Genomic DNA, 9,733 nt, shown 5'->3' with positions numbered 1-9,733 from the left:
CCCAATCTTGATAATCAGGGGTCAGAACAGATAATGAATAATCCAAGACTAGCAAACACACACACAGACACACACACATGCACACACACACACGCACACACACACACACACACACAGAGGATAGTGCTGCATAAATGATTTAGCCTGCTCAGTGGGTAGACAGTCCTTCAAGGCATTCTAGACAGAGGTACTGTGAGAGTCAGTACCCATTAATTGGCCATTGGTGTGACTCTGTATTGACTTTTCTTTTTCCCTGTGTTATTCTTTCTGCCCCCACCCTCCCATCCCCTGTTTTCATACTCCTATTTGACTTGTCTCAGACTGTACTTTTGGCCTACTCAAACCAAGACAGCAGGCATTTCATATATGAGCCACAGCCTCACACATGTGAGCTTCTCATGTTTACAGAATTTGCTAAAGGCCATCAACCACGAACCTCTAGGGATATTCCTGTAGTCAAACAAAGCTGTGTTTATTAATTTGTTGCAGCTAAGGGGACTCTACGAAGGATATCTTTAAGTGTTTCAAGAGACGAGGAGGAAGTGTGTTTATAGAGGGGTGCTGGGATTATTGATAAGATGGTTTTAGAAAGGATAGTTCAGGTTCTCTTAAGAACAAAGGAGTCTACACAGTTAGGGATCACTCTTTTCTTAGTCTTGAAACACATGGCCCAAGCAAACTGATGTTAAAGAAATTTTGTGATGCTCATCAGAGACTGGACTGCGCTAGTTAATTTTCTTTAGAAATTAAGTATAATTTGCATATTGTGATTTCCCTCTCAATTTTCTGTTCTCCCTTCACAGTTTGGTTGCCTACGGAGTTGATTCCTACCCTTCCCCTTTGAACTTTTAGCTTGAGTTCTTCAGAAAGAAACAGCACAGGAAACTCTCAACTAATTGAGCAAAGCCCACCCATATTATGAAGGGAAGTCTACTATGCTCAAATCTATTGATTTAAATGTTAATGCATTCCGCCTCATGGAAAAAGCTCTCACCAAATAGCAATCATATTGATGCACAATATTAGTACAAGGTCAGATGATTTTGTCTAATACACAGGATCACATGATTACTCCAATTAGTGACAAGTTGTTACATTGCTAACTAATTGACATAAAAGGATCTACAAAATAAACTTGGATTTAAAAAATCCTTTTTATATTTTTTTGCCTCTGAAATGAAATATATCATAAAGTACAAAAAAAGAACTGAGAAATACTTAGCTATGTATAGTGAGAGAAAGCTTCTTCCCATTTGCTCATATTTAGGTGGATGGCCAGATGTAATGCAGTTGGTGCCCTTCATAATGGGATTTGTACTATAATACTGAATACTAAAAACTGTGGTCCTGAGCTGAGTATCGTGGTGCCTACTTATATCCCTTCTGTTTGGGAGGTAGGAGGATTATGGTCTGAAGCTAGTCTGGGTAACCGTGCAAGATCCAAAAAACCCTAAAAGTAACAATGTGTTGGGGGTCATGGTTTAGGTGGTAGAGTGCTAACCTAGCAAGAATGAAGTCTTCAGCTCAACATTTAGTATTACAAAAACAAACTCCCCAAATCAGTATAAATAATGGATTCATTATCACATAAGTTGTCCTATTTTTAAAACTTTTACTTTGGTCAAAACAATTGGTACTTGGAACTAAATATTATATTTTCTGAGCTACTTAAGAAAAAAATCCCTTGGGCTGGAAAGGTGGCTCAGTGGTAAAGCACTTGCCTTGCATGCATGAGGCCCTGGGTTCGATTCCTCAGCACCACATAAGCAAAAAGAAAAAAGTCAGAAGTGGCGCTGTGGCTCAAGTGGTAGAGTGCTAGCCTTGAGCTGAAGAACTGAGGGACAGCACCCAGGCCCAGAGTTCAGGCCCCATGACTGGACCCCCCCCTAAAAAAAAAGAAAGAAAAGAAAAGAAAAGAAAAAAATCCCTAAGTATTATATTTCTCAAAATGAAATCACTTAAAAGCGATCCTGATATAAAATTTACAATGAAATATTTTACATTGATTTTGGATGATTTTTATTGTGGCAAAACATATACAACACATAATTTATCACTTCAAACATTAAGTGTAAATTCAGTGGCATTGAATACGTTCACACTCTTACACAATCATCTCAACTTCTTCATCATTCAAAACTGAAAATTGGTCCCCAGCCCAGCCCACCAAGCCTGATAATTGGAGCTTCTCATCATACAAAGGGAATGCTTTAACTTTAGGATTCATTCCGCATCTTTACAACTAATGCAAACAGTGTACCTGACAGGACTCAACACTGATGGGGAAGAAGCCTGGGGAATCTTTCACATCTCCATCCTAGTCCATATGATTCTATAAACGTAAGTAGTAGGTGTAACAGTTCATAACATTTCATATATTTTTAAAAAGATTTTATCTGTTATCTATGTTAAAGCTCAGGCAATTTGTTAAAGTGAATTCACACTACAGAGAGGAAGACATGACTAAGGAAAGATAAGATAACACAAAGGTAACATAACACAGACAAAAACATTCTCCCATAATGTAGAATAAAACTGCCTCTACCATCATGAAAATCAACGATAAAACATAAAGAGCCAAGACATCTGGTTTTGTTCCCCTCAACGAGGACAAGGTCATCTCTTAGCACAGATACAGACATGGCTCTTTGCACACATCAGAGAGAAATTAAGCTCTGTGCAGGCAGAGGAAATAAAAATGACAGACATCAAACAGGAAGCAATATAGCATGGTAGTAAAGTAACTGCATTCAATGAACAAATGTAATTTCAAATCTTGGCAGAGCACACACAGGCTCTGTGGCTTAGTTAAATCACCTTGCTAATGAAATTTTTATTTATATCACAAAACACAATACCAACCTTAAAGTTGTAATGCTCACAGAAAGGCTGAAAAACACTATCATAGTGTGTGGAATGTTGTAAATCATGAGATATATTATTAAGAGCTTGGATAAATTCATAATAAACCAACAATGAGGACTGTGACAAGTCCTGTATTCCATACATTTTCAGTTCCATTTTTGTTTCCTTTTGTTTTTGTTGTCAGTCTTGGGACTTGAACTCAGGGCTTGTCCTTGACCTTTTGGGCTCAAGGCTAGTGCTCTACCACTTGAGCTACAGCTCTACTTCTGTTTTTGTTTTTTATTTTTTGGTGGTTAGTTGGACATCAGAGTCTCACACACTTCCTGCTCAGGCTGGCTTCCATCTGCAATTCTCAGATCTCAGCCTTTTGAGTACCTAGGATTACACCCATGAGCCATTGGTGCCCAGATCCATTTAAAAGCTATACATACCAGGTAAACAAAACCTCCATGACAGTGATTTCAGAATGTAGGAATAAAACCAAACCACTAGAGGTTTGAACACATTTTTTCCAAGGTATACACTGTTTTTTTTCCAAGCAAATTTCAGTCCTATATTCTTACTGTCTTCTTTAATATTAGAAGTATATTTTATATCACAGTCTTTAAATCACACAGGATGGATTATTTCTCATAATAATTCCATGGGGGTGGATGGACTACCCTTTAAGTTCATGTTTCCACCCAAGGAAAAGCACTGATATTATGCTTATGGACAAGTGGATTTAAGACAGTGTTAGGAAATAGTTGTATCAAGCTGGCATGGAATGGGAAGGGTCACCTGTGTCCCACAGCCTCAAGGTCCTTGTCACAGCTGATCTTGAACATAGCCAGCACTCGTGTTCTGATCTGCTTGGTCTTGGCACCATAGATGATGGGATTAATCACCGGAGGCAGCAGCAGATACACATCCCCCATGAGCACATGCACAATAGGATCCAGGCTGTTTCCAAAGCGGTGTACCAACGAGAGGCCAATGAGTGGCACATAGAAGGCCAAGACCACACCGATGTGTGACACACAGGTCCCAAAGGCCTTGGCCCGCTCTGACTTGGAAGGCAGTTGAAGAACTGTTCGTATAATCAGAAAATAGGACAAGGAAATGAACATGACATCTACACCCATGACCAGTAGAATGGCGGTAAGGCCGTAGACTACGTTGGGCAACGTGTCTGTATAGGCCAACTTCATCACATCCTGGTGTACACAGTAAGAGTGGGAGAGCACATTGGAGTGGCAGAAGGCCAGCCGCTTGATGAGCAGAGGCAGGGGGAAAAAAAAGAGGGATCCTCGAACCACAGCTACCATGCCAATCTGGGCGGTTACTGTATTGTTGAGCACCGCAGCGTGGCGCAGTGGGTGGCAGATGGCCACATAACGGTCAAAGGCCATGGCCAGCAGTATGGTCGATTCAATGGCCGAGAGAGTGTGAATAAAGAACATCTGGACAAGGCAGGCCTCAAAAGTGATCTCCCGGGAGTCAAACCAGAAGAGGGCGAGGATCTTGGGCATGGTTGATGTGGATAAGGCCAGATCAATGGCAGCCAGCATGCAGAGAAAGAGGTACATGGGTGCGTGCAGGCTGCGCTCTGTCCTCACAATGAAGACCACAATGCAATTTCCGAACAATGCCACAACATACATGGAAAGCAGCGGGAAACCAAACCAGAAGTGAGCTTCCTCTAGTCCTGGGATACCAATGAGTACGAAGCTAGCATGGGTGAAGTTGCAGGAACTCATAGCTTGCACGGAGCAGTGACTGCGAAGGGTGAGATCACTCTGGCAACCTGTTAGGACATAGAATGCAATCAGAGAATGTTCCCTGGAAAATGGTGGGAGGTAAGGGGGGAGGGCGTTGAAAGTGTCTTACTTCCCTCTTCCCTTCTGTCTTCTCTTACTCCAACTTACGTTGTTCATAAGCTCCAAGACCCTCTCTTCCAAAGGAGGGAATGTGCCAGCTGAAATCCATTAGTGAACCATTATTCTCAAGGTCCATTTAATTTTCCAAAGATGACCACACTTAGAAGATAAATGCTTATCCAAAAATATGGTTGTTTCAAATGCCCTCCGATGTATCCTATTGTCCCATATCTTCATTATCTGGTTAATAGGTGGATTTTAAATTTTTTTCCTCTTATTTCGGGAGGATGGTTTTAAGGTAAAGCTGGCTTCCTTACCTCTTTATATCCCTCCCTTCATTTTCCCCTTTTCTCCAACCTTCTATTTTTTCTTGTTCTCTTTTCCCTTTCTCCTCCTTTCTTCCCCCCTCATTTTTCATCTTCATTTCTTCCTTTCTCCTTTCATTTCCCTCTTTCTCCTTTGATATGCCTATTCAATCATGTTTCATAACATTTACTTGTATGGCTAATAAGGACAAGGCTTTTTAGTAGATAGCGCTGATACAGAAGTGAGAACAATTTCTCTTGACCCTTACATGAGTTGTCTAGGGTAGAAAATAGACAAGCAACTAGGATACTGACATGTGCCAGCATAGGTAGACATTTAATGCATGGGGCGGAGGGAGACATGATCACAAGAGCCCTCCTGGACAAGATGGCTTTTTTTCCCCTCACTCTTGAAACATGGGGAGAGAATATGGGGTGTTCCAAGATGGTGATCTAGGAAATAATTTGCAAATTTTCAGGATTCTAGGCCCTCAGTTCTATGGTCAGCAAGGAGAAAAAGATACACAATAGCAATTAAGAAAAAAGAAAGAAAACCAGCCCTGAAAAGCAAGCAAGCAAAAAATAAACAGAAAAAGACCCAGTCCATCTCATATGGCAAACAAAAGACACATCTGGGATCATAAAATAAAAAGGTACCCGCTCCACTTGATAAGTCTTCTGTGATGAATGTAGGGTGGGACTCATGACCTCCAGCAGATCCTAGCTGCTGGGTGTGTTCCCATTGCAGGCTGTCTTCTCTCTGCGCCTAGATTGTTGGTGAGCTCACCTGAAAGCCACCCCCAAAGCCACTCCCATTTTCCCCAAAGAGCTTGGCTTGACTCCTGCCTTTGTGAGACATAGTATTTTTACAATATTATGAGAGCTTATCTGTGTTGGACACTGTGTCAACAATTTGTTTCTATGAAGGGAAATATTTAGTTCCCCCTTCCTTCTTCCTTCCTTCCTTCCTTCCTTTCTTTCTTTTCTTATCTTTCTGTAGAACACTGTTTTGTTGCAACCTCCCACCCATCTAAACACTTGGTCTCTGACATCAAACTCTTTCTCTGCTAGCCTGCTAAATGCCCTGCTATTTAGAACTATCTTTAAAGCGCCAGCAGCTTACAGTGAGAAGCAGAGGGTATGTCTTGAAAATAAACTGCACATGTCTTCATTGATGATATTCAGGTCAACATTTTTTTTTTTTAACTGGCAGAAATCTTTTTCATTTTTAACCTGGGTCATTGCTGTAACTAACTGGAAGAGGATCTTCAGTTTGGCCTTGAAGGAGAAAAGCCTAGAGAAGAACCCTCAAAATACCTTAACAATGTATCTTAGCCCTTAAATATCTTAAAGTGAGTACTATGAGGTTCAAGGGCCACAACCATACTTCTGACCTTTATCTTCTCTTCTCTATCCTTAAAAGTGGTCCAGGTACACAAAACTCTCTTTCTTGACAAGCATCAAATTCCAAATTTGGCCTCCAGCTTGGCTATTAAAACATGAAAGTCACGATTCACAGGCAGGTAATTACACTCTCCAGTGAGGTAATCTATCTACCTGTGTGTCTTGTAGGAAGAGGCACAGAAGGCCCCCTCCCCACCACATGCAGAATTGTAAAAGAGAGAGCCAAAGAACCTTCACTAGAGAGAGACAAAAAAACTAGACCACAGTGTCCAAGAGAAGCGGAATCCAAGGTGAAGGCAAGGCTGCCATGGAGGGATCTGCAGATGAACACAATGACATTTTCAGTTTCCCCAGGCTTTGGCCATGCTGACAGACACAAAAACCTATCCTGGCCATGGAGTTGGGTACTTTCCTAACCTTTCTCTCTGTAGAACACCTTTTCTGTGTTTCTAGCACCTGTCTTTGCTGCGGAGCCTAAGACTTTCTGACCATCATCTCATCTCTTAATGTCTCTCTCCCAGAAGCTCTCATGCCTCCTTCCTGCTTCATCTGTCTTTCTGGCAAAAGCGATTGTTTTTGCAAGACCCCACTTAGCTTATTTTTGGGTTGGGACATGGTGGCTGTGTGCATTTTTTACCTGCCTTTCTGGATTGTCCTCTAAGGCTGTAGGAAATTCTTTTTCCCAGCGCATGAAGGCTTGAATGGATCCTAAGGGTGTCCTTCTGTTCTATCATGAAGCAGGGTGTGTGTGTGTGTGTATGTGTGTGTGTGTGTGTGTGTGTGTGTGTGTGTGTGTGTGTGTGTGAGGGGGGTCTTCAAGATTCCTTGAGCTGCTGGAGGCCAAATGAAGATACACTCACCTGAAAAGGGTGCAGTCCTTCTTAAGAAGAGCAGCTGCAGCTGGCTTTTTCTTTCTGAAGTGAATGTTATGATAACATTACTCACAAGGCCCATGGGAACAGGCTACGGGAATATGAGCTGAGGCTCTACAGATTTGGTGGACAGCAGAAGAACATCTCCATGCCCATGTGTATATCACTCCCAAAGGTTTCCAACTGTCCTGTCTAGGGGAGTGACCTCAAAGAGCTATTTCCTTTGCCAGGAGAGTCCACAGTGACAGATCCAAGCCACTTGATGGTGTGTCTCTACTCTTCCCAGGTAACCTAAGATCCACAGTCAGCTACAGGGTTAGGGTTTTTCCTCATTAGCTACAATAGGCCAAGTTTCAGCCCTTAGTCTCTAGGCATTCATTCACCTTTTCTTTAAAAATTAAGTGAGTACATTATACATGTAGTAGCATGTTACAAAATAGACTCATAGGCTTCTCCAGATCTCTGTTTTAGCTTCTCTTTCAGCTGGAAAAGCAGCCCTTGAGGGAATAAACTCAATCCGACTATACCTGTGTTACAGATAAATGATGAGATGAGGACTCTTATTTGGGTCACCTAGTTAGTGACAATGTGGACCAGAGACCCACATATGTGAAACCATAGGTTCATTACATTCAACAAATATTTGTCAAGGGCTAGCAATGTCCTAAGCAAAACAAATAAAAAAAATTCCCAGCCCCATGGAATATACATTATATTGAGGGGGGAGAAGACAATAAATGAAATTAATATAAAATACAAATATAAGCAGAATGTTGGAACTTATTTAAAAAAGTAGAATGTTGGGTAGTCATAAGTGGAAAACATAAAGAATAATAGATTAATATTGTGGGGTGGGAGTTGAAACTTTAGATGAAGTTACTTAATGGAGAGATTTGAGAAGAGGCCTGAAGAAGGGAGGGATAAAACCATGGGGATAGCAGGATAGGGAGTTCCAGAAAGAGGGAACAAGATGTACAAATACAGTTCTTGCAGAGACTGTTTCTGGTGGTTTAGAACGACAGGGAAGGCTGTGTGCTGCCTGAGCAGACAGAATAGAGGGAGGGTGTTAGGGAAGTGAAACCAGGAGATTTTTGAGACCTGGGTTACATAGGGCCTTATGGATTATTTAAGGATTTTCACATAGCTGAAGGCCCTTGGATGAGCCAAGGGACTGTGGGCAAGTTTCAAGCAGAGGAGGGATATGTTCTGATGTGGTTGTAGATGCAAAATTCTATCAGACTGTTTCTAGCTCTCCATGATCTCCTTTAGATAGATGTTTCATTGGTCTTTATTTTGTCGCTCCCCCACCCTAACTTCTTCATAATCCAACCCTTTAAGTTTAAGCACCATGTTTGTCAGGAAGTGGCATCTCTAGACCTTCTGATTTTCCCCCTCCAAGGATATGTCCCTTGCCTCATACATCTCAGGACTTCTTTTATGCTTTATTCAGCACTTTATTTGGCTCAGTCTCCCATCTTCTCTAAATGTTCTTGACATGTCTTACCTTGACATTGTCATTGCAGTCTCTGAAAACAAGCCCAGAATTATTTTCTTACCAATCAGTCATCACAACTTTCTTGTTATTCATCTGTTTCTGGCAATGAAGTTCATTCATTCATGCATGCATGCACTCATGCATTCATATGTTTTATTCAAGAAATATCCTCAATAGTAGTTCTGTGTAGGCAATGGGTTGAGCTTAGGAGCTAAGAAGTGAATATGATAAAGTCCTTCCTAACAAAGTGCTTGCGGATGCACAACCTTGAAATAATGTGGAAGAGCCTTGAGTCTCATCGATTTTTATGAGAACTTGAGGGAAGCGATGCATTCTGAGATCAAAACAGCTCCATAGACACTAAGAATAACTTTCTGGTCTTTGATGAAATGATTGGATTTTTGTGTTCCATCTAAACTTTTATGCACCTTTTAAGACATTATTTGTTTTTTTTAAATATTGATTTATTTAGGCTTTAAAAGTAGATTCCAGGGGATACTCTAAAGTACAGCAAACTTGTCTTGTGGATCCCAAAGACATTATTTCTTTATCCATTAATTTAACCAGAATTGACTGATGCTATGGAGTCTGGCATGGTTGCCTATGCCCGTAATCCCAGCTCCTGGGGAGGTTGAGGTAGGAGGATTGCAATTTTGAGAGCAGCAGGGCAATTTAGTGAGACCCTGTTCCTGTTCTCAAAAACAAAAACAAAAAACAAAACAAAACAGAAAACCCTAAAAAGGCAAACAATAGCAAGGAGATCCAAGAAAGCAGCACTACAGATGAAAGTGTAGGAACAATAAATAAGATATATTTCTTGCCATGAGAAACGAGCTCAGAGAACACAGTGACAGTAGAATTTGAAGATGGTTGTTGTGAGAAAAAAGACACAAGGTCTTTTTTCTGGGAAGAGTACCAGGCCAGCTGAATGAG

At 41.1% G+C, this 9,733-nt stretch overlaps 2 protein-coding genes across 2 annotated transcripts in view; both read right to left on the bottom strand.

The window, feature by feature from the left end:
- LOC105983913 (olfactory receptor 51I2-like) overlaps positions 1-2,227 on the bottom strand; it is a 15,695-nt gene extending 13,468 nt beyond the window's left edge. Inside the window, 1 exon segment of the mRNA XM_013013945.1 lies at positions 2,109-2,227. Within this exon segment, the coding sequence (XP_012869399.1) occupies positions 2,109-2,227 (119 nt within the window).
- Positions 2,228-3,641: 1,414 nt separating this feature from the next.
- On the bottom strand, positions 3,642-4,643 carry LOC105984004 (olfactory receptor 51E2). Its single transcript, XM_013014048.1, has one exon. It carries the CDS (start codon positions 4,602-4,604, stop codon positions 3,642-3,644), a length of 963 nt encoding a protein of 320 aa, XP_012869502.1. The 5' UTR covers positions 4,605-4,643.
- Between the last annotated feature and the right edge of the window lie 5,090 nt (positions 4,644-9,733).

Source organism: Dipodomys ordii, unplaced genomic scaffold (genome assembly GCF_000151885.1).
Source record: "Dipodomys ordii isolate 6190 unplaced genomic scaffold, Dord_2.0 Scaffold22, whole genome shotgun sequence".
Taxonomy (NCBI): domain Eukaryota; kingdom Metazoa; phylum Chordata; class Mammalia; order Rodentia; family Heteromyidae; genus Dipodomys; species Dipodomys ordii.
The sequence above is the reverse complement of the archived record's forward strand: the minus strand, read 5'-3'. Positions and strand labels throughout refer to the sequence as shown.